At 40.1% G+C, this 25990-nt stretch overlaps 1 protein-coding gene across 4 annotated transcripts in view; it reads right to left on the bottom strand.

Moving 5' to 3' along the window:
* Positions 1-13528: 13528 nt before the first annotated feature.
* The window catches only part of csnk1a1 (casein kinase 1, alpha 1), a 46470-nt gene continuing 34008 nt past the window's right edge, over positions 13529-25990 (bottom strand). For 2 of the 4 annotated variants that reach the window (XM_036569167.1, XM_036569164.1), the window contains 3 exons: positions 25834-25940; positions 24405-24553; positions 13529-14290 (listed from right to left, as the gene is read on the bottom strand). In XM_036569167.1, coding sequence (XP_036425060.1) covers positions 14283-14290; positions 24405-24553; positions 25834-25940 — 264 coding nt within the window. In that variant the 3' untranslated portion in view covers positions 13529-14282. Of the gene's footprint in view, positions 14291-24399; positions 24554-25833; positions 25941-25990 lie in introns of those variants that run through there. The other 2 variants (XM_036569166.1, XM_036569165.1) reach the window with 2 other exon arrangements.

Here is a 25990-nt window from a genome sequence, read left to right on the forward strand (position 1 = left end):
AAGTAAACTTCAACTAGTTCAAAATGCTGCAGCCAGGGTTCTCACTAAAACTAGAAAATTTGATCATATCAGTCCAGTTCTATCATCACTCCATTGGCTGCCTGTTAAATTCCGTATCGATTACAAAATTCTTTTATTGACGTATAAAGCCCTACATGGGCTCGCTCCTGAGTACTTGCAAGACCTTACTTCCCATTATGAGCCACCACGATTACTCAGATCACAGAGTGCTGGCTTTTTAATAGTTCCCAAAATTCAGAAGGTTTCAGCTGGGGGAAGAGCCTTTTCTTATGTAGCCAGGTGATAATTAGATCCTATCAGTTTCACCTACATTAATCTAAAAGCATAAATAGGTTCCTGTGCCTTTAAGACCTCACGGGGGCGCTGTTTTGCAGAGCACAGAACGAGCGAGTGCATTCAAAGAAACCAGAAGAAGCTGGTTAGAGCTGCAGTGTACTAGCTGTGGGAGGAAAGGTGAAAATATTCGAATTATACTCCTGTAAACGCTAAAATAGGCTTCACTAGCATAAGCTGTTGGCTATTTTAGATGTTTAACGATGGGATGTCAAATATTTCTAGGTTTAAAGCACAAGATAGAAATTTCGTGTGCATGGAGACTTTCTCAGCAGTTGAGCAGGTCAGTTTGCCTATATAATCCGTGTTAGCTGTTAAAAGCTATAAGGCAGCCCCTTAATAGAGTTTTATGTTCAGTTTATTGGTAGTTTGTTGTAATAGGAATGCAAAATATTCTACTATTGTCAATAATGGTGGTGAATATTCCCATTTCTGTTCATATAGTTATCGTGAATGATAGAAGCTAAACTGGTCTAAGTGGTCTAAGCTACATGTGTTTTGGTGTTTCGCACACAAGCAAAGTGAGTACTGATTTTTCTGAGAAAAGAGAGGATTTATATAAATGTGCTGTATAGATGATTTTGTACAAAACAAAAGTGGTGCGGTTTTGATGGTGTGTTTATCTTTACAACAGCCACTACCGTATTATTTGTACTGTACGTACTTATGTTATTTTGCCTAATTGTTTTCTTTGAGCTGTATTCATAAGAGGCTGTAGCGGACCGAAAGAGTATTTGAGCCAGGTCCATTTAAAATTTATATTTTTGTTTTTTTTTATTTCTTTGTTTCAGTTGGCTGTTATACTTTTGTGACACTGAGCTGAATTCCTCTCACTACATCAAATCTTTGAAATCCTGATAGAGAATAAACGGACCCAATAGCTTATAAGTTGTCGTCCCGTGTGTGTTTTCCCGGGCTACAATTTTTGGTACCAGGAGTGGGGTCCTTTCAATTATTAAAGAGGAATTTTCAGTTTTTGGTTTATGCAAATATAAAATTCGGTACATAATACGGTAGTGGTGAAGAGCAGGTTGGAGAGCCCTGAGACACGGAGGACGAGTCAGATGCCCTGCAGTTGTTGTGGCGGTGCTTCAGGACCACGTCAGTAATCCAGAGGGCGACACTGAGATACTACAACAGAGACCTTGTTCCAGTGGGATCATCGTGTCAGCTGCTGCTGGTGGACTTTAAGGAGAATGTTTATCCTTTGGCAAATTTATGGTAGGGACTGAAAAGACTGTAGTATTACTATGTCTCAGTCAGGTGATGCACAACCAGAACCAAACCTCCAAGAACAAATCAGAGAGTTGCATACTAAGCATGAGGAAGCGATGGCAACTATAGCTACACTCAGTAACAGATCCTATGTTTATGTTCCACAAGAAAGACACATTGCTCCTTTCAGTGGTGAGTTTGAAAAAGATGGCAGGCATACTGATGACTTTATTGAAGAAGTTGAACGTGTACTTCGTGCTAGAAATCTGTCTGATCAAGACCAATATGATTTTGTTATGTCACTTTTAAGAGGCCCAGCTTTAGAAGAAGCACGAATGCATGGCCATTCTGATGAAAGTAATGCTAGTGACTTGTTCACATACCTCAGAGATGCTTTTCGCGACAAACGCAGCACACCTCAGTTGTTGCATAGCTTCTACAGCCGTAGGCAACAAGAGGGGGAGGGCATAAGGGAGTTTTCACATGCTTTGGCACAGGCCCTTAGCTTGTTATTAAAATGTTCTCCTGATTTCATAATTGATGAGAAATTAGTGCTGAGGGACCAATTCGTAGAAGGGGTTAGAGATCCTTCTCTTAGGAGAGAGCTCCGCAAATATGTTAGAAATCACCCTGAATCATCTATGATTGATGTGCGGGAAGAAGCTCAGTTGTGGTTTCTAGAAGAATCTTCCACAAAAGCCAAAACAGTTAAACTGAAAGGTAGTAGCAGTGGCCTAGCACAGTGCTCAGGTCTTAAGGTGCACGAACCACTGCCTGTCACCCTAGAAGATGTGGTAAAAGTGGTTGTAGAGCAAAGTCATGCCATAAGTGAATTAACTCAAGCAGTAAAGGATCTTACAGTACAGAGGATTAGTGCAAGTAGTACTGTCAGCAAACCTAAAGTAAAACCCAAGTACACAGAAGATGGGCAGCCAGTCTGTTTCAGGTGTGAGACTCCAGGGCATATAGCCAAACACTGTCCACAAAAACCAGGTTCCAGAAAGGTAACATCAGCCTCTACGAGCTTGCAGGGAAACGAGTCCCCCCTGGTTGTTGTGAGTCGGGCAATTCGGGGGAGCCCTATAGACTCAGATAATGTACAGCCTTCTCGTGACCACTTACTACAGCGTGCCATAGGGACATGTCCAATAGTTGAACTGGAGATTGGTGGTGTAAAGACTCCATGCTTACTGGATACAGGTAGCCAAGTGAGCACTATTACTGAGCAGTTCTTCAGAAAGCACCTGTCAGGAGAAGATGATGATATGTTGCTCACTGCTGGTTGGCTTAAGCTGACAGCCGCTAACGGCCTTGAGATACCCTACCTTGGATATCTAGAGCTGGAGGTTAAGGCCATGGGTCTAAGAATGCCCGATTGTTGTTTCTTGGTAGTCAAAGATCCTCGTGACACTGAACAGTCAGTTCCATGTATCATTGGTATGAACATTATCAGCCAATGCAGGCAACTGGTGTATGCAGAATTTGATACTACCTTAGGAGGAAAGTTGGATTCAGACTGGAGAAGTGTTTTCCAGAAAATGCAGAAGTGTGAGGTCGATCGAAAAGAGGTTGTCCGAGTAGCAGGAAAAAACATGGAGCACATCCCCGCAGGATCAGTGGTGACCCTCCTAGCAAAGAGGGCATCAAAGAGTGCGGGTAACAATCAATCAATGCTGCTCGAACCGCTTAGTGTGCAACTACCAGGAGGTCTTATAGTTGTTCCCACACTCGTTGGTTCTAATGACTGCACATTTCCAGTACAGATATTAAATTTCTCACTGGAGGATGTTTGGCTCTCCCCTCGTACTCGGCTGGGTATCTTGTCAAGAGTAGAATGCATGGATAATGAACCACAGTGTGCAGTGAAGTTTCAAAGGATTTCAGCTGACATTGAACAGATCATGCTGGATGTGGGTGAAGGGCCTAGTAACTGTGAACTGCAATCTATTCTGGACAAGCTTGACATTGGTGGTAGTGTTGATCAACAGACCCAGTTGCGAGCATTACTGGCTAAGTACTCTGATATTTTTTCAGTAGAGGATGAAGACCTTGGCTACACTGACACAGTTAAGCATGAGATACATCTAGTTGATGACGAGCCTGTTACACAGCCATACCGTCGGGTTCCGCCCAATCAGTACCGGGAAGTGCAAGAACACATTTCCAAGCTGTTAAGGAAAGGTGTTATACAAGAGAGCAGCAGTGCCTATGCGTCCCCCATAGTGCTGGTACGGAAATCAGACGGCAGTATAAGGTTGTGTGTTGATTACCGGAAATTAAATCATAAGACCAAAAAGGATGCTTTCCCTCTACCACGCATTGATGAAAGTTTTGATGCCCTGCGTGGAGCGCAGTACTTTTCAACCCTAGACCTAGCCAGTGGCTACCATCAGGTAGCAGTGGAGGAAAGCGACAGACACAAGACTGCCTTTGCAACACCGTTTGGGCTATATGAATTTCTCCGGATGCCATTTGGGGTTTGTAATGGACCTGCAACTTTTCAAAGGCTGATGCAGGCCACAATGAATGATTTAATATTTCAGATTATGCTTGTGTACCTGGACGATATTTTGGTGTATTCAAAGACATTCTGCGAACACATAGACAGGCTTGAAGCTGTCTTTAGGCGCCTCAAAGAGACTGGCCTTAAAGTTAAGCTGGAGAAATGCCACTTCCTCCAATCAAAGGTGAAGTTTTTGGGACACCAGATATCTGCCCAAGGTATAGGCACAGATCCAGAAAAAGTGTCAGCAGTGGAGCAATGGCCAGCGCCATCCACCTTGAAAGATCTGAGGTCGTTCCTTGGCTTCTGCAGTTATTACAGGCGCTTCATTCAAGGCTTCTCAAAAATAGCTGGCCCTCTGCACAAGGTAGTAAATTTGTGTCTCAATGTTGGAAGTCCTAGTAAAATCAATCAACTGCTAAAACAGTTGTGGACGGAAGAATGTCAAGCAGCCTTCGATCTGCTTAAAGAAAAGCTCATCAGTGCACCTATCCTGGGTTTCGCTGACTTCACACAGCCGTTCATAGTGGAGACTGATGCTAGCAGTCACGGGCTCGGGGCGGTACTGTACCAGGAACAAGGTGACGAGAAACGGGTAATTGCGTATGCAAGCAGACGATTGAGAAATGCAGAAAAGACAGTAACTACAGTAGCACTAAACTGGAACTACTCGCACTCAAATGGGCGGTAACAGAAAAGTTTCGTGGTTACTTGTTGGGTTCCAAATTCACTGTACTCACGGACAACAACCCGCTATGTCACTTGAAAACCGGCAAGTTTGGAGCGATTGAGCAGAGATGGATTGCTCAGTTGTCAGCTTTTGATTTTGATGTACAGTATCGGCCAGGCCGGAGCAACACGGCGGCTGATGCGCTCTCTAGGCAGTCTTTTGCAGGGGAGCCTGAGCCTGTCTCGGAGGATGCTGAGTTTGAGGGTTGTGTGGCGATTTGCAGTTTGATTAATCAAGGCACGGCTCTTGACCCAGCCCTAGTAACAGCGGGGCTGCAAAGTTGTAAAGTCAGGCAGATACGGACTCTTGAAGGTGGCAGATGTGATGTTGGCCAAGATCAGAGCAACACTCCGACGTTCCCAGGTTATTCTCATGAGGACCTTCGTGTTTTCCAACAACAGGACCCAGTGCTGAGCGTTTTCCGAGACTGGTGGGAAAGGAAAAGGAAGCCTAATTGGAAAGAACGTAAGATGCTACCTAAATCAGTCCTTTCACTGTTAAAACACTGGAACAGCATTCAGGAACTGAAAGGGTTGTTGTATCGGGTTATTGATGATGAGCGACTTGGGGAATGTTTCCAACTGCTTTTGCCTGGCAGCTTGAAGGAGAAGGTGTTGGAGTATGTCCATGATTCGATGGGGCATCAGGGCGTCGAACGTACCCTGCAGTTGTTACGAAGCAGATGCTTTTGGATAGGCATGTATGAGGATGTGGTGAGATGGATTAAAGAATGTCAGCGCTGTGTGTTGACGAAGATGCCACAGCCTAAAGTTCGCCCCCCTATGAAATCATTTCTGGCTTCTAGGCCACTAGAAGTTATCGCTGTAGATTTTACAGTATTGGAGCCTTCTGCTGATGGTCGGGAGAATGTTCTGATAGTCACTGATGTGTTCACTAAGTTCACTCAGGCATTTGCAACTCGTGATCAAAAGGCAGATACCACAGCTAAAGTACTCCTGAAGGAGTGGTTCCTGAAGTATGGTGTTCCTGAGAGGCTACACTCGGACCAGGGCCGTAACTTTGAAAGCGAGGTGATATCTGAGCTGTGTAAACTGTATGGAGTAAAGAAAAGCCGAACCACCCCGCATCATCCTACTGGTAATGCCCAATGCGAGCGTTTTAACAGGACATTACATGACCTATTACGCTCACTGCCACCAGAAAAGAAACGCAGATGGCCTGAATCTTTACCTGAACTAGTATATGCCTATAATGCAACACCCCACTCAACCACAGGGTATTCCCCTTATTATTTATTGTTTGGTGTTGAGCCGCACTTGCCAGTGGATGCTCTTCTAGGGAGGGAACAACCTAGCGACAAGAAAACTGACTGGTTAACGGTACACCAGAGGCGTCTAAGTGATGCCCATGCTAGAGCAAAACAGTATTCGGAATTGAAGGCCGCTGAGCGAATTGCCTTGCAGAAAGACAAAGTCTATTGTCCTAAAATTGAAACCGGTGCATTGGTTTACCTAAGGAACAGACCATTAGGACGTAACAAAATACAGGACGCTTGGCAGCCTGTTGTCTACAGAGTCGTGGATAAAGTGGACACCACTTACACAGTGGAGCCTGTAGAAGGAGGACCGACAAGAAGAGTGAACGGAGTCGACATTAGGCAATGTGCAAATCCTCCTGTTCCACTTCCTCGACGGGGACTTCAGACCCCACAGACTCAGTTCAGTCCATCCCTGGGATCAGAATCAGATTCAGAGGACTCAGAAGGTGGTGTTTATATTTATGGAAAGCAGGCCTCAGGGATTGATGCCATGTCAAGACCCAGCCCCTGAAAATGCATGCCCAGAAGAGGAACAGTTTGTAACTGATAATGGACAAGGAGTGCAGAATGCTGTCCCTGCTCCTGTTAGTGGGACTTCGGAAACGGTAGCGGCCTCTGAAGAGGAGAAGGAGATGTCAATGCCAGCGGTAAAAGCTCCGAAACCTGTTCTGGATGCTCCTGTAGCTGCACCCCGTAAAAGTCGGAGACTGAATGCAGGACAGCACTCAAATCTGCACCATGAGCCCAAGTCAGTCTTAGATACAGCCACCATAAGCCCTGCAACAGTTACACAGATTCTGGCTAGTTTGAGTAGTGCTCTATTCCGCGAAGCTGTCAAAGAGGTTAAGAGTACGATTGGAGTAAATGAGTAATCGAGGACGCTTACCCTCTCGCAGGGGAGAAATGTAGCCAGGTGATAATTAGATCCTATCAGTTTCACCTACATTAATCTAAAAGCATAAATAGGTTCCTGTGCCTTTAAGACCTCACGGGGGCGCTGTTTTGCAGAGCACAGAACGAGCGAGTGCATTCAAAGAAACCAGAAGAAGCTGGTTAGAGCTGCAGTGTACTAGCTGTGGGAGGAAAGGTGAAAATATTCGAATTATACTCCTGTAAACGCTAAAATAGGCTTCACTAGCATAAGCTGTTGGCTATTTTAGATGTTTAACGATGGGATGTCAAATATGGCTAGGTTTAAAGCACAAGATAGAAATTTCGTGTGCATGGAGACTTTCTCAGCAGTTGAGCAGGTCAGTTTGCCTATATAATCCGTGTTAGCTGTTCAAAGCTATAAGGCAGCCCCTTAATAGAGTTTTATGTTCAGTTTATTGGTAGTTTGTTGTAATAGGAATGCAAAATATTCTACTATTGTCAATAATGGTGGTGAATATTCCCATTTCTGTTCATATAGTTATCGTGAATGAGAGAAGCTAAACTGGTCTAAGTGGTCTAAGCTACATGTGTTTTGGTGTTTCGCACACAAGCAAAGTGAGTACTGATTTTTCTGAGACAAGAGAGGATTTAGATAAATGTGCTGTATAGATGATTTTGTACAAAACAAAAGTGGTGCGGTTTTGATGGTGTGTTTATCTTTACAACAGCCACTACCGTATTATTTGTACTGTACGTACTTATGTTATTTTGCCTAATTGTTTTCTTTGAGCTGTATTCATAAGAGGCTGTAGCGGACCGAAAGAGTATTTGAGCCAGGTCCATTTAAAATTTATATTTTTGGTTTTTTTTTATTTCTTTGTTTCAGTTGGCTGTTATACTTTTGTGACACTGAGCTGAATTCCTCTCACTACATCAAATCTTTGAAATCCTGATAGAGAATAAACGGACCCAATAGCTTATAAGTTGTCGTCCCGTGTGTGTTTTCCCGGGCTACACTTATAAAGCCCCCAAACTCTGGAATGATCTTCCAGAAAATATTCGGGACTCAGACTCAGTCGCAATCTTCAAATCTAGGCTGAAAACTCACTTGTTTAGTTTAGCTTTTGGTAGTTAATGTTCCCCCTTAGATAAAGGCAGCAGATCCAGGGGTCCATGGACACAGGGAATTATAGTAAACTGAGGCGCTGGTGCTGTTGTCCCGCCGCTCGCACGCGATCACTCAGGTTTGTGGACGGTGGAGCGGAGGGATGCCAGATTATCTCAGGGTGCTCCCGTGTCTGTGTGTCCTTTTGGTTCTCTCCTTTTAGTTAAGCTGTTATAGTCAGATTTGCCGGAGTCATTAGCCACACTCTGGAAATGTTCACATTCTCTGTTTTACATACACTCAAACAAAATAAAACTAATTCCATCTCCCTACCTTTTTCCGAGTAAACGACTGCCCACCTGCTGGACGGACACTGATGGATGATTGTCTGCAGAGCTCTCCTGCTATCCGCTTCAGACCAGTTGCCCACGCCCCAGTCGCCGCCACTTGCCCAGCTACCGCCACTTGACTTGGACTAGCTGCCCACTCCCACTCTACACTGAAGTTTTCATGGACTCCTAACAACTACTACTATTACTACTACTATTAATATTAGTAGTATAATAATTTTGTAGGTAGTTTGACCAGAGGAGGATGGGTCCCCCCATGTGAGCCTTGGTTCCTCCCAAGGTTTCTTCCTCAGCTCTGAGGGAATTTTTCCTTGCCACTGTCGCCCCTGGCTTGCTCACTTGGAGGATTTACATTTCATGTTAAAACTTTGTCCTTAATGGATTTCTGTAAAGCTGCTTTGTGACAACATCAGTTGTAAAAAGCGCTATACAAATAAATTTGACTTGACAAATTTGACTTGACTTTTTCAATCATTATGTATAACTGCAGTACATGAGCAAAAGACTAAAACATGAACTAATGTAGTTGTAACATGTTTACATAACATTAGTTGACCATTATCAATGTAGAACCTCAGTTGTTGTTCATGTTAATAGATGCATTACTTAATAAGTCAACACTTCATATGAAAACAACACTAATGCAGTTGTTACATGTTTGCTTAACATTAGGTAACCATTGTTAATGGGTTACTTTATGTCTTGTTCATATTAACTAAAGCATTACTCCATGTTAGTCAACACTTGTAAAGTGTTACCCATTTATGTTACTCTACCCACCTCAGAACCTGATCATGATCAGTGTCCGTGTTTGTTTTGTTGCCAGTTCTAAACACAACTACACACAAACCTGATTCAAACACAGACACACTCCAATCAAATCGCAAATTCACAAATTAACATAACGTGGTGCAGGAGTTAATGGAAGTGGAAACAGGAATATGAATGATATGATAATGACATAGACCTCACAAAACTTTGTTATACAGCATCAAATTATAAATCCGTAGTTATCTAGCAGTATATGATCATTGTGGTCTGCAACTACATAACTGATCCAACATATCGGGAAACACATGCTTTCCGGGCAGTAGGTATAACACGCCTTGGAATAAGGCAAAATGACTCACCAGTGACGTTAATGCTTGAAAAGAAAAGATGCACAACAATTTTTCATCTGGGCAAATGTGTCAAAAACTTTTATCTGAAAGTCCACCAATCCATGAATGAACACAAGTGACAGCATAGCAAGGGCAGGCAAGGAAAGCAGAAGAGTGTTATTAGCTACACTTAGCCTTGTTTTCTGTTAGACCTCTCTGGATTGAAGGAGCAATTTTTGTCTTTTCCAGGCTGAAATGCTCTGGCTGGGGTGGTTCCAAACGTTTGATCTCAAATTTCTGCTCTAATGGCAAGGTACCAAATTTAACTTTTTGTACATTTTCGACTTGACTCATTATATTGCCTTGGTATTATGAGTGGCTACCACAACTGATGATAAACAATAACTAGCTGCATGGCAACACCCATACCATAAACAACGTTTACTACATATCTGGACATATGTAAATTTATTATGTATGTTTTATTGGCTACTCTCAGCATCAGTGCAACATGATCGTGCCCCACAGCTGGTTCTTAAAAGTGCGTTGAACATACCCAGAGTGTTTTTTAACTGCTCACTTGGTCGAACGCTGACGGGCCAGCCCCATACTCACCAAACGAAGACAAGCAGGAGAAACAGGTAGCCTACTGGCATTTACACAACACGCAGGAGAATATTTGGAATGTATCGGACAGCCCTACCATTGTCATATCTAATAGATGCACAACAACGTTAGTTACGAAGAAAAAAAAATATATATTAGTTGTTATAGTGAATTATTGATAATGTCATGCACCGCTCCACAGCCACATCTGGTGGGGCCAGGCCCCACTGGCCCCAAATGTAGACACATCACTGGAAAGTGGAGGTTTTTATGTGCGCGTCCTGAAGTAATGGGTTGTCGCACCAGTATTTTGAAAAGTGGTGGGTCAAATGCCCGCTTGCCACCGTGGTTCCGGTAGCCCTGGTTCTAGCCATATGTTGAGACAGGTACCAGCCTACACTAAAGCTTCTCTCAATTTGTCCAAAGGGGCACTTGGCATAACTACTTATAATTGACTGAGATGGGCTACATTTATGTCAGGAGCAGACAACGCAGAGCTGGAGGATGGTGTGTCTGGATTCTGTGCAGGACGGAAGTTTGCTGCCCCTGACACCAAGGCAGTAAGCTTTGCTCAGTGTTTGTGGATGTGCTGGGCTCAATTGGGGACTATCGGGCTTGACAGCGGAGGCAGCATGCACTAGGATGTCACCAGCGGGGCTCCGTACCAGCTGGTTTCCAGATACGTTTAATCTGCAACGAGAAACTGTCAAACACTAAGTCGCGAAGCTAAAGTCAGTTTCTCTTTCACCAGCTTCTTGTTCGAATTTACATTTCACCTTAAATGGCGCAGCAGTACATTCTGGCGCCTCAGGCACCATTTACACTGGAACGGGACAATTCGAACAAGAAGCTGGTGAACGAGAAGCTGACTTGAGCCTCACAAAAATTCGAACGTTGAGAGCCATTTTACAAGAAACTGTGCTTTCGCTAAAAAGTTTCCTGACTGAGGTGCGAGAAAAGCGCCTACAGCTGACCTGAAGGTTAAAGCAGAGCAAAGTCTGCATTTTCGTTTATATTTTTAGTCTATTCTAGTATATTAACACATACTGAGACACATTTACAGCCAAGATGGTAAAACGGACATAAAATGTTGTGGCTCCCAAGGTGGTTTCGTTTTTGTTGAAAGGACAAAATGGCTCTTCTTAACATATCGGTTGCCGACCCCCGAGCTAAGCCTACTAGCAAGGGGTGATCAGCGCGTGGGGGCAGCACGTGACCATTTCCTCAAACTGTCTGCGGCTCAGTCAGGATTGCACAGTCGCCACTAGCCCAGTTAACGACCGCATTCTGTGGTTCAAATTTTGCGCGGATTGCCTAAAGTCTGAAGCAAAATTGTAGCGAAAATTATCGCTATAGCTACACAAAAATTTGTAGGCACTACAGCTATTAGCTACAGTTCATAAAAACTGTAGTGGCTATAGCTATTAGGTACAAAAAATGTAGTTAGCTGCAAAAAATAGCACGCTACTTAGCTACTCCCCTATCCCTGCTTTTAACCTGGATTTCCACACCACCAGATTGTACTGCAGCAGCCTGATCTGACAGTAAACTCTTTATTGTCGTTTGTTGCTCCGTAAAATTCTACGGTTGTATAAGTCAAATTTTTGAAAACCTTAGCCTGACAGATTTTAACTAAGTCAGAAACGTGGCAATCTCGCTACCATAAACTTTCGTTTTTGCATGTATGATTTCTTTCTTCAGTAATTTTCAAATGGTAATATGTAAATAATCATTATTTGTAACTAACAATTCCGAATTAGGTTAAGTGGTAAACATTTTTAGACAGCATTTATATCAAACACTTGTTAGACTTCTCCATGCTCATACATGGCTTGGCCGTCCACCAGCAGCTGCTGTACACATGACAAATGGAACTTAACCACCCTGGTCTGCACATCGCTACAGCAGATCTTTCGCTCACTGGAATTATGGAATAAATTTCGAGGCAGGATCATAGTACCACTATGTTGAGCGCATATTCCGAACTCGCAACCTACAATTCGACATCATGATTTAAGGCAACTTTAGTACAGCAGTGTTACCCAAACTCCACACCTGTAGGCATACCTGAACTGCATTTAGCAGTTTTCCCCTGTATAACACTTAAGATTCAGATGAAAGAGTAAAAGCACCACATAAGCAGTAAGCAATGCATCATAATGTATATAAATTGAGGAAAGGCACATTTCAAATGGAGAAAGGGGGGGAGAAAAAAAAAAAACTTCAGTTATGTGACTCATCTTTTGTGTGTGCACTGAACACTGAAAATTTCCTTAAGAACAATCAACGTATTCTAAGCAGCTTTCTTAGTTAGTTGCTACCAGATCTGTTTGTAAATGACAAACATGAAACATTTGCCATTTGAATCCATTTTAATAGGCAGAAATGTAAATGCATGTAACTACTCAGCAGCCTCACATTCACTTTACAGGAGCTGCTTCCCTAAATTACAGCAATGCATTTAGTCCATTTCTAGGCCCCCGATGTCTCTAGTATTAATACTTTACACATCCACTAAACGTTGAGTTTTCCATCAAAAGATTGCTTTCTCTTTTAACACAATTTGAAGGACCTTCACTCCTTCAGTAGCAGAAAAAAATGGAAAGGGACATCATTAACTACCACAATTAGCAGTTCTGTACATTCCCTTTAAATTACAGACTGGGCCAGCAGTTCTCAGAAGTCATTTTTAATTTATTTCAACATGCTAAAAGGGAATAAGTTACACTTTATAGAACATCCAGCAGTAAATAGTGTAAGCTGGGTCAGAGAAAAGGAAGTGGGTGGGGGGTTAGTTGGAGGGAGGAGAAAAATCATCCTCCACACACCAAAAAAAGAAAAGAGGAAAAAAAGAAAGGGGAAAACACCCACGTCCAAGTTGCTGAGTTACTTATGCCTTGTGGCTAAAAACAGAGAAATTCAATGCATTGCCTTACAAGACTTGAAAATATATATAAAACAAAATGAACAATATATCCCCAACAATAAAGGAGGACAAGAATTAGGGATTAAAACCTGAAAAAAAGTCCTGGAGACAGGTGGGTTAATTTCACAGCACGGAGAAAAACTTGTCTTTTTCCCAAAACACCACTACTTTACCCAAAAGTCATTAATCCAATATAGAACTTAGGGACTGACAACTAAAACCGAAAAACTTCTTTTTCCTCATTAAAAATACATAAAATCATAATAGGAAAGGTGGAGTAAGCGCACCCAACACCACCCCCCCACTCCCACCTCCAAAATTAAAATTCATCCATGGCCATCATAGCTATTAATGAATAGTTTGTCAAATCAACATAATTTTTCAGAATAGCAAACAAACCCAGATAATTTACACATACTTTTTCATCTAAGCATTTAATATACAGGTTTGCTGGAGTGATGCCTAATTTATAATGAATATGCTTTTGTGGATTTTCATTCTTTTATTAATTTTTTGACTTCAGAATATCAAGTACAATAACAGTTAATGCAGCGTTCTAAAGAGGAATCTAGTAGTCACTAGAATTTTTTTATCTTCACATTAGAAGCTCTTCTAGCACAGATCAGCAGGCAGAACCTTAATTACCTTTTAAGAGGAAAAAGAACAATGTCTGCTTAGTAATAGACAGGATTTCTTTATAGCAAAACAGATTTAGTCATACATCTTTTCAACTTTGCTTAACAAAGGGGGAAAAAAACAGGAGAAAAATGTTTCCCATCTGAAGAATGTGTTTGACAACCAGTGACATAATACAAGAATGAGGTGGGAACCCAAGCCATTGACCTTAATGAGAAAACTCCAGGAAAATATTGGCATGTGCACAATTATATCCTCAGAGAATCAATCATTTTCTAAAGTCTTAAATTTTGAAGAAAAAGATAAGGGGAAAAAGTCTTCAGGGACAGGATAGAAAAGGCTACAGCTTCAAATTCCATACCAAGCTTGCTCTCTTTATGGATATAGTATATACATACCAATATATAGATATATGCAGAGCATTTTATCTATATATGCCGATTACATATGTAGTTTATGAAACAAAAAGTTCTTAACAGGATAAGGGTTGCCCCACAGTGCCTGGCAGGTTTTGGTGAAATTAATCCGAGATGCCAAGGTATGGTTGGAAGGCAAATCCTGCTACAACCACTCTTCTGCTCTGCTTCATTAAATCACCTTAATGCTTAGAAACCTGCAAAAGAAAGAAATATAGAAGGTTATTCATCATTGCAATGATGAATTGTAATACAATAGTTGAAGTAGACAACTGTTAGTGATAAAGAATGCTTCCAAACTACATGCTTATTTAAGCAATTACAATTGGAATAATTTCACCACATATATTCTCAGTGCTTGAAGGAGTTATTATATTAAACAAATTTATGGGAGCCCCAAAAAAAATAAAAATAAATAAAAATATACATACATTGTATGTATTGTATGCATTGTATACACTGTTGCCACCATTTTAGATGCACAACATTGGGTAGAAGCCATCAAATGAAATGCCAAAAAGTGCTCCACAATGCTTGTTAATTCAGACTTCACTTTTTTTTTTCCCCACATTTCGGCAGTGAATGAGATGTATTTATTCACTATCAAGTTATTAATCACATTCATTCCAGTTGTAAATTAACGTGTCTGTACACAAAATTTGATCACTGAGCTATTAACTATACTATCTAATCCAGGCATGTCAACTGGGGACTTTCTGGGGCAAAGTGCTGTGGAGATTAGCATTTGCCCTCATCTGACACACTAAACTGAATTCAGTTCACGAAGGCCATTCTAATTAGCTAATGAGCCGAATAAAGTGTTTGAGGCAGTGTGCTGAAGTCTGGAGAAGAAGAAACCCTGTTCAGATCCTTATTTGACTTAAGAATGTCAATTACATAGAGAATTTCAGCTTTTACTGGCATTTTAGTCGATGCTATGAACCCTGTGGCTATTACACTGCTTTTTACAAGCAAAGTTTGTATTTAAAGAAGACTCTCTGGCAAGCTTACTCTACTCAAAGCAAATGGACATAGCTGCTATTAGTGTCTGCATATCAAAAGCCTGTGCTGCTGTTTGTGCTTTCCTGTAGTTGTTACGCATACTGGAGGATGTCTTTGGTCTTCACTTTTCATTGGTCAGTAGCAACTCTGATAAAGTATTAACAATGGACACAAAATGACTCAGGAAATTCTGAGTGCAGGAGAAGAAACATTTCTCAGAGACTAATATCCCTCTGGGGTAGGTGGAAAATTGTGTAAATTTAAAAATCAGAACACTATTACATTGACACTATATGATAAGGCCATCAAGAATGAGTAGGGCAAAGGACAATCCCCAAACAAAATGACAAAAGTACAGTTATATGACACCATTTACACAGTACAAGCGTAATTTTTTTACTCACACATTGAGGTGGCTAACAAACAATGTACTGCTAAGTAGGCGGACTGCACAAAGGATTAAGGCAATGCCATGTCACCAGCGAAAACTACTTATAGCTCACACACTTCTCACAATGCTTACTCTCCTATCACTAATAAGCCTTGAAAGACAAAACTGGTTTAGGCACTTTTTGGCAAGTTCTATAGTGGGATATCTAGAATCCACAAAAAGGGTTTAAAAAAAATTGACCCATCACAAAGAGACAAGATAAACATGTGCTCACCTCAGCATAAACATAAAATCAGACAAAATATGAGCAACAGAATTAGAATAACAAAAGCTTGTCAAATGATATATATTCTCTGAAGAATCACATTTACAAAAAAAGGTTGAAAAAATTTGATTTCTGATTTATTAAAAAGTTCACTTTGCTTTGAGCAATGCTTTAAAGCTTGTTTAAACCAAGAAACATTATCTGAGCAAATATATGATGTAACAATTACGAATTGACAAGCAGACAAAAATGTAAAAGGGTCACAGCTCTACAAGCAAAACAATTTTGGATGCAAAAGATGAATGAATTTTCCATAGCTGGAAATGTATCTGACAAGATTATGAAATAATTGGACCAAAATGGGCATGGGAGGACTAACAATGCTGAAGGTGCAAGGAACTTCAGATAAATTTAAAGCAGGGTTTGACATTAATGCTTGTCTGCTAGTGGTGTATGAATTTACTGTTCAATTGGACAAGTAAATATGCAAGGTAAAAATAAACACAGTATACATAATTTTACAAAAAGTTAAAAAAATGCAAATAAAAAAAATAAACAAGCAGCAAATCCACACTCCAAGAGCATATCACCTCCAAAAGGCCCATTTACAGACAGAAAGCAAAAAATTAGGGGAGTCAGAGTTCATCAAAATGCCATTAATGTTGGCAAAGACCCTCTACGATCCCTAATATCTTTGAAAAATTCAAGGAATCTACAAAAATTTCTGTGTGTAAAGGGCAAGGTCAAAAACCATAACCAAAAACCCATGACCTTCGACTTCTCAGACAGCACTGCATTAAAAAGCGGCATGTTTCAGTAACGGATATATCTGCATAGACTCAAGAATACTTTGAAAAACTTGTCAAACACTGTTCATTGCCGCATACACAAACGCAAAATAAGACTGCACTATGCACAGTGGAAGTCACATCTCTGTGGACTCGAACTCATCTGAAATGGACTGACACACAGTGGAAATGTGTATTGTGTACTCAGGGCCAAAGGACCATTCAGTTTGTTTCCAGTGCAGCATCTATCATGGTTCATAGAGATGTACCAATCCCAGGTTTTCTATTCTAATACCAAACCCAATATCTGAACACTGATGCCTGCAACACGCACAGCTGATACTGAACAGATCTGATAAAGCTTTAAAAAAAAAAAAACAAACAAAAAAAACAATTCTGTATACCTCTGTGTCTACTAAAAGGCTGTAATTAGAGCACAGAGCAGCAGTTATACAAAATGAAACTAAAAAGAAAAACAAGAACAAAGTCCAAAAATTCCAAAAATGTTGAGAAGCTATGTAAAATATAAATAAAAGTAAATAAAACCAGAATGTATTGATTTGCAAATCTCATAGACCCATATTTTATTCACAACAGAACATACTTTAAACATCTGATGTGTTGTGAGACATTTTACCATTTCATGAAAAACATTCTCATTTAGAACTTGACGGCAGCAACGCATCTCAAAAAAGTTGGGACAGTGGCAACAAAAGGCTGGAAAAGTAAGGGGTACTTATAAAAAAAAATAAATAAATAAAAATAAACAGCTGGAGGAGCAATTTGCAACTAACTCGTATGACTGGGTATAAAAAGATGCATTTTAGAGAGGCAGAGTCTCTCAGAAGCAAAGATGGGCAGAGGTTCACCAATCTGCGAAAAACCGCATCCACAAATTGCAACAATTTCAGAAAAATGTTCAACGTAAAACTGCAAAGACTTTGGATATCCCACTATCTACTGTACATATCAAAAGATTCAGAGAATCTGGAGAAATCCCTGTACACAAGGGACAAGACAGACGGTCAATACTGGATGCTTGTGATCTTCGAGCCCTCACTGCATTAAAAACAGGCATGATTCTGTACTGGAAAATCAATGCATGCGCTCAGACACACTTCCAGAAATCATTGGCTGTGAACACAGTTCGCCATGTAATCCACAAATGCAAATAAAAGCTGTATCGTGCAAAGAAGAAGCCATATGCCAGAAACGGCACTATCCTCTCTGGGCCAATGCTTATTTACTTATTTAAATAAATAATAAGCTTATTTATTTGTGGCAAAATGGAAAACAAAATGAAATTGATAATGCAAAGCTTTTCGTTCGCGAAGCTGATACAGTACAGGGAAAAGTTCCTGCACGGGGCTTTTATTCTGATGCACCGCAGCATAAACAATCATGACAGCTTTTAAGAAAAGGGTGAAAAAAAAAATTCAGGGTTGTTCACCCCGCTGTCCAGCCTTTTACCACAGGCTGCTGCTCTGGCCGCAGGAAATGAGGGCAGGGCAAAGCAGCTGGAGCAAAATTTTATCAGACAGGAACCTCTTTTCGCCCCTTTTACTTGAATAGGCAAGCATCATTATGGTTTATCTGACATAACCTTTAATGAAGCTACTTATTGGTTGCCATGTTGACCGTGATGATGTTGGCAAAAATGAATGACCATCATTCATTATATATATATTTATTTATATAAATAAATAAAAACTAAACATTCAGTTCATTTCACTGCTGCAGTTGACAACAAATGTTTAATAACTCTTGACAGAGTGTTCCGCTCACTGCTGCAGTTCGTGGACCATTTCCACCGCAGCTTTACTGAAAACAATGAAATACAGTGGAATGTGTATCAGACCATCTCGCCAATATCCGATTTGTTTAATAAGGTCAGCATCATGCCCATCCGATCCAGAGTATTTTCAGCGACGTCCGTGCTCATTTCAACATAACAGCCACTTTCTGCATGTCACAACAGCATGGCTGCGTAATTACAGTATGGTTGCTAGACTGACCTAACTGCAGTCCAGAACTGTCTCCCACTGAAAATGTCTCTTAAGCTCAAAAACTGACAAAGGCCCTGTACGATTGCACAGTTTAGAACTTGTATAACAGAGGAATGGCAAAATATTCCACTGGATTACTTTGTGTCTTCAGTCTCCAAATGATTATTAAGTGCTGTGCATGTTGCACAGTGGCAAACACACCCCCTGCCCAACTTTTTTGAAACATGTTGCAGGCATAAAATTTGGAATCACTTAATCACTGCTTTTTGTTTTTATTAGTATTGCACACACTGTCCAAACTCTGAAATTGGGGCTGTATAATAAACTGTAGATTTAGAATAAATGTCAAAAACTGGACAAGGATTCCCATTTCTGATATAACTTGTAATTGTAAAGTTATTCAAGAAGAAGAAATGATTCAAGTCACTGGGTGTTTATCTGTAGATTGCGTTATACGCTCATAACAGGCTTTAAGATTTTAAATGTTTGAGAGCTTTCATATCCTCAAGGGCAATCTGGACCAAAATTTCCACACCTCATCAGAGTCTCATTTTATAGTGTTTAAAAATGGTTTCAAATTTTGAGGCGAGACCAACTGTTGTTAAGTTATAGCAATTCAAGTTAGAAATGCCAAGGCTACAATAACTAATCACGTTAAGACAACTTTTTAAAAATAATTATTTACCTACAAAGGCTATTGAGTAGTTCAAGATCAATTTCAGGAAGTTAGGAACAAAACATGAGTAGTCTGAAAAGTGCAGTTTTCAAACAATTAACATTTGCAAAATAACTGTGCATACATTTGTAACAGCCAGGTTTTTAGAACACTGTACTTTTAAAAACAATAAGTGAAAACATTTTGATTTAGCCGAATAGCACCCCTAGAGACCAAATCTTCTGAAACTTAACTGGTTATTAGAAAGTGCATATACAGATACAACACTCAAGTTTCACCATTCAGGATTGGTCAATATTAAGCTTTTCAGAGGACTGTTGAGAGTTAATTGGCCGATGGCAGCCACAAATTTCGATTCATCAAGTCATCCTTACGAACTCTGTGTCCGAAAGACACTGCTTGCAAACTTCCCGCTTCATCAGATGTACGGACAGTGCAAAACAGTTACTTAGCATTTACAGCACCCTCTAATGATGCATATATGCCAAAATGGATAGGCCACCCTAGCATAATGAACTGTATACTGCTATTAGGTTAAAATTTTTTTTGGACAAAATATTCTTGAGTCAGATTTTTAGCACATTTCGCGCTGATCCAAAAGGGAACTCACAAAAGTAAAAAGTAAAAAAGTTCCACAATTATGCAAAAAAAAGCAGGCAGAGCTAAAGGCTCCAAATTTTAAATGAGTTTGTCTTGAGCCAAGGAAACAGAAAAAAGGAGGGACAACTTCCTATTGGTCAAGATTTACGTTTGTACAGCTTATAGTTTGGTCTGCATGATTCCTTCTAGCAGAGAATCACGATCAGAAGTTCAAGAAGAAAAAGGCTAAAACGCAATAGGGTTCTAAGCACTACATGCCTGTACCTAGAGCTGGGCGATATGGCCAAAAATGTTATCACGATAAACAAAATTCATATCGTTTGATATCGTGTTTTAAACTATCCTTTATGTTCAGAACATGACGAACAGTCGCCAAACAATGGAACATTTCACAAATCTGTCATGGGAGAGTGGGAGAAAGTGTCTGGTGTCTTTGCCAGCTGGAAAAGCATGGCTATTTTTGTAATAGTCATAATTTAAGAAAGAAAACAGATTATTTTTAGCTGGTGACGAGCGCTCAGCTACCCCGTTACAAATGACATAACAGTATTCAAACACCAGCTAGCGACGACTGGATTTCTCTATACTAACGTAGTAGTTTAAGGGGTGGACCGCAAAATATCTAACACCAGACAAACAGAGTCCTCCTTTTAGGTACGTTTAAACTGAAAGCGGTGCTTTTGTGTCGTGTTTGATCTACAGTATCATCAATTCTCCGTGTTGTGTGAGTGACAGTGCGCTGCTTCAAGTTAGCCAGCTGCTAAAAACAGCTAGCCTGGAAAGATAGCGCTCTCCTGCTCTCCAATGCCTCACAGCTTCCTCAGTTTACTTTCGTATAAATCAGGGCTGTAATTTACTCACTTCTGTAACTCACTTCTTTCTTTCACTTTCGTTGCTTGGGAACGCACTCATACTAAATTATGACTGTCCGAGCGCTGCAACAGCGCTGTAGTTGTGAGGATTGTGAATGTATAACTCTGCGTTTCAGCCGTTGCTAAAGACTCATCTTACTCGTGGTCCCCTCCCTCTCTAATCATGTCGAAAAACTCGGAAGTGCGCCCTCTCCTGGCGACAGCAGAGTAGTGTCGCTTTCCTTGCAGTAGAAAACGCCACGAAGGCTTTCGCTAGAACGTGGAAGTGTGCGAATGGTGTATTATATCGAACATGTCGTATCACTCTATTGAGGAAAAGTTATATCGCGATAATTATCGTTATCATTTTATCGCCCAGCCCTACCCCTATTAAGTTTCTCTCTCCATCAGACCTGAGGGCTTTGCTTTAGTGGCAGCATCTAAGCTAATCAGTCAAAATGTTTTTGTAATCTCCACAACTTGATCAAGTGTCAAGCAAAGCTCAGCAACTAGTCAATCCAAGCGCTAATGCTGACATGTAGGTGAGCTATGACAAAAAACAAGAGATTGAGAAATACTGTTAACACATTTTCTTATTTGACTCCTCAAACCCATCCGCCGTCCCAAATTCCAGCCTAAACATCCTAGAGCACAGCTGCTCGGTCGCTGTAAATCGATACTCCATGATTCCATACCTCCAGTGGATGAGACTGGAGGAAGTTTGCTTTTTATTTACATTTTTCATTTCACCTTAAATGCTGCTGCATTTTACATCTCACCTGTAGACTGTATTGACCAGATTTTTTTTTTTTTTGGGCTGACCAGTGCAACATTAAGGAAAACTGCCTAGGTTGCCCATTTTCATCCCTTGCACAAGGATATGAGACAACCTCATTATGAGACAAGTAATTTCCAGGTACTGCCTTGGTGAATTTGTTTAATGATCAAAGTTGAGTGCAAAGTATCATTTAAAATTTTAAAATTCAAAACTCACAGTGTGGCAAGTTCAGCAACATTGACGCTGTGGGAAAAGTATAAATAAAACAACTGAAAAACTAACAAATGCAATGACAAAGTGGAAACCTCTCATTCCCCTCAAAACAAGATATAACGTAGCAGTATGAGGGTGAGACGGCTATAATGCACCCTGCATTCACATGATTTTCAGTTCAGTTCGTGTACTCCATTTCCGCAATGAAAATAATTTTACGGGGTAACAGCAAGTAGTGTGTTGTGTGTGTGTGTATGTATATATATATATATATATATATATATATATATATATATATATATATATATATATATATATATATATATATATATATATATATATACACACACACACACACACAGTGTCTCTAAATTAAGAATAATGATGCTTGTTCAAATCTCTCCAAAATATTTTTCTAACTCTCTAACTAGGACAGCTGGACACCAATGGAAACAGACAGAATTCACTTCTGCAAAACCTGCTTTGACTCCATGTCCATGTAGCTTGCTCTATATATTGCTTACTGCTGCTGTAACAAAGACATTCATGACTAACAAACTAGAGATTGCATTTAAAGTTACACAACAGTCATAAACAGTTCTATAGTTCCCCTGTCGACCCCACCAAAAATGCTAGTGTCTAGAAAATGCTAGAGAAAAAACACAGTTAACATTGGTTAGTGCACAAAGTCACTACCACTAACCCACGTGTGGTGGAAATAGTGACACTTAAGATCATGGCAGTGTTTGGGAGACTGGACAGATGAAGTTATGAAACCCATTCGTTTAGGGGGAGGGGGGGAGGGGGGAGGGGGGGGGAGAGAAAAATGAAGCCACCCTTGTCCCCAGAGAAGACAGACACTTTGACAAAGTTAGTAGTCAAATTTTCCAAGGACGTCTTTGCATCTGCAAGACAGACCAATTGATTTTTTTTGGGGGGTACCTCCTTCAACTATAACCCTTTTTCCCCTTTGTATTTAATGAATCTTTGGGTGGGGGAAAAGATTCCTCCAAATGTATTTTTTAAAGGGGACCAGTCACGCAGTCAATTAGCCCTGTGATCATTAGCCCTGTTTCTAGGCAAAAACACACAACAACTGCAGCATAGTTTTATTCCAGAAGCTATTCCTACATCTTCAAAAGTATATATTTATTTTTGTGCTGTTTCATTTGAGCGTGGGAGTGGCTATTCTGCACAAACACTGCTACACCTGCGATTTAACTAAAAGTGCTGAGAACTACCAGATTTTCAGCTACCATTAGCCCGATTCGTGTTATTATCCCAGAACCATGTTTTGCACAAAATAAAACATCTGAGTGAATTAGATGGAATTGATGGGCTTGTGCTGTTGAGTGTGCAAGAAACAGAGGCTTGATTAAATACACCATGTTCCAAATTATTATGCACATGCCATTTTGTTTGTTTTTCCTAAACAGTCAATATGTTTAAGGATTTTTTAAATCCTCAACAATATCACAATTTGGACGTTATTATAAGTGAAGAAAAGAAAAGAAAAAAAAACACTAAATACGTTCCAAATTATTATGCAGAATGCAGCAATCCTATCATTTCAAACAAATTTTTCAGAAAATAAAAATGTTAAAATCATATATTTACAGATCAAGTTACATACTGATATACGAGTCCTTCTTTGAGATGACTAACAACTCTCATCCAATTAACTTTTAAGCCCATGTATAGTTTCTGCCTGTATTTCATTTGAGGATGCCATTATTTCCTCCCAGAGCTGCTGTATCGAGGCATACTGACACCCACTAGATCTTCCTTTTAAGGATGCTCCTCAGGTTCTCAATAGGACTGAGGTCAGGGGACGACGGTGGCTAAACCATGATTTTTTTTTTCTTTTCTTCCTTTCATGCCCATAGTAGTCAAATCAACAGGGTTTACTGCATGAAAATGGTTGGTTAGGAACTCTACATATCTTGCAGAGGTCATTTTAACACCCTCAGGGACCTACCATCTCACTTCCCAATATTCCGTCCCAGATCATCACTCCTCCACTTCCTTGAGGCATTCATCAGTGAATAAAACTGTTTGAAAATTTGTCATGTATTTGAGCCCACAGCAAACATTTCTCTTTGTAAGCTTTGCTAAGGTGTGGCTGAAATATAGCTTTATACACAGCTGCCAGCCTGTGGAGGATCCTGCATCGGGAGGGTCTTGAGACTCCAGAGAAACCAGCAGCTTCAAATACCTGGTCAGACAGAGGTTTAATAAGCCTTTATCTGACCATAATAAGCCTGTGCTCTGAATCTCTCACATACCTTTTCACAGTTCGATGATCTTCAGTTTTTTGTGAAATAATAATTGTGTTATTTCATGCTTTTCGTTTTCAGAAAGATCACTTTCTCCCCATTACGCAGAACTGTGACTTGCTAAACAATGTGGAACAAATCTCTAGCCAAGTTTCCCTTTGATCAAGATCACCTGACAAAAAAACCTGTCTGAGATTGATACCAGCTATCTAAAAAGATGAAAAATAAAACTATTTGAAAAACTAAAGCCTAAATACTAAATCTTACTGATATCACTTGCATAATAACTTGGAACACAGCATACTACTGCAAGGCATATGTAGTTTAAAAAAATAAATAAAAAAAACTCAAACATGACTGTTCCCCTTTAGGTCCTAATATTTTTCACTCCTTTTTACAAGAAATGAAAGCAATTGGCGTCTAATATTTTGCACTTCAAACGTCACTTGGCTGTTTGCTACTAACCTTTCATGTTACCCTTGGGTTTGTCAGTTTGCTTGCCTGTGGGGGTTTGTGCCTGTTGCCCCTGTCCCCCTGAGGATGCCGCCTGTTGTGCTGCTTTCTGCTTCAGCATGGTCCAGTCAAATGTGTAGTCATACTGGTGGTTCAGAGTCCTAGAAGAGATTCAGTGACATTGAGCAGAATTTAAAAAAAACAAAAAAAAGAAAACAAAAAAAAAAACCAAACAAACAAATAAACACACACACACACCCCATAAAGCAAAATCAAGTGAAAGATCTTAGGGGACAAAACAAGAACACTGTGACAACATTCTTTAGTAACTGATAAATTATTCTTTATTTCTAACAAAAAAACATTAATCAAAACAAAAAGGTCAAAGTTGATGAAGTTTCTTTAAAATTGTGGTTCTCCCAGTTAAGAGTTCAACTGCATTTTGTTCAACAACGCAATGATAAAACAGATGTCGTCATTCCCTGGTAAACCATTAAATGAGGACTTCATGTAGACAGATTAAGTCTTAATGATTTTAAAAGTGTAAATACATCACAGGTGTTAAACAATTTAAACAAAGCTCTGTCTAAAATTTTAATAACAATTAGGCTACACTAAATGTATCCAATAGGCCAATTTAACACAGCAAAATAAAGCAAATTTCAACAAGAAACAAGTTTACAGACAGTTAAAGTGAGATTTGTTAAAGCTATGGCAATTTGGGCTGGCCGAAAACTTTTCATATCAGTTGATATTGATTATCATCACGATAAATGTCAAATCATTGCTTCTTGCAATTTTTAAGGCTGAGTGAAATTTGAAGAAACCAGGCGGTTAAATGTGGTTTTAAACTATTCTTTATGGTCAGAACATGACAAACACTGGCCAAACACAAACATTTTACAAACGGGTCATGGGATAGTGGGAGAAAGCTACTTTCCCCATTCTTAAATGCACCAACTGCGATTTTAGTAATATTCATAATTTAAAAAGAACACTATTTTTTGCTATCTGATGACAAGCGCAAGGCTATTTGGTTAAAGGTGCTTAACTGTTTAGTTTCTTACTAACATAAGCTTAATGCGAACCGCAAACATTAACTGGCTCGGTACATCAATGATGGATCACACCGTCTTACTACAATCACTCCTACCACATACATGTCAGAGCATATCACAGTATTCAAGCTAGCAGACATTTTCATTTCTCTTATGTTGTTGTAGTTGTCTGAGTGGTGGAAGAACCACCAACATATCTGACACTCGCTGTGTAAATCATGGACCTTGGTGGCATTAACTGCAGGGTGATTCTTTCACACCAGACAAAAAACGGCATGCTTTTAGGTGTGTTTACACTGAAGTCGATGCTTTGTCATTTCATGACTGTAGTTAACTACGTCAATTCGCCCATGCTGTGCAAGTGACAGTGCTGTTTCAAGTACCTGAAGAGAATGCGGAACAGCTGACGCAGGTACATGTAGTCAGGTGCTTCCTCAAAACGCAGCCCACGACAGTAATTCAGGTACATGGCAAACTCTGCTGGAAAACCCTACAAAAAGCAAAAAAACTTTTAATGTCAAGATCTTCTAGCTAATCAAA

Source organism: Colossoma macropomum, unplaced genomic scaffold (assembly GCF_904425465.1).
Source record: "Colossoma macropomum unplaced genomic scaffold, Colossoma_macropomum, whole genome shotgun sequence".
In the NCBI taxonomy this organism is placed as follows: domain Eukaryota; kingdom Metazoa; phylum Chordata; class Actinopteri; order Characiformes; family Serrasalmidae; genus Colossoma; species Colossoma macropomum.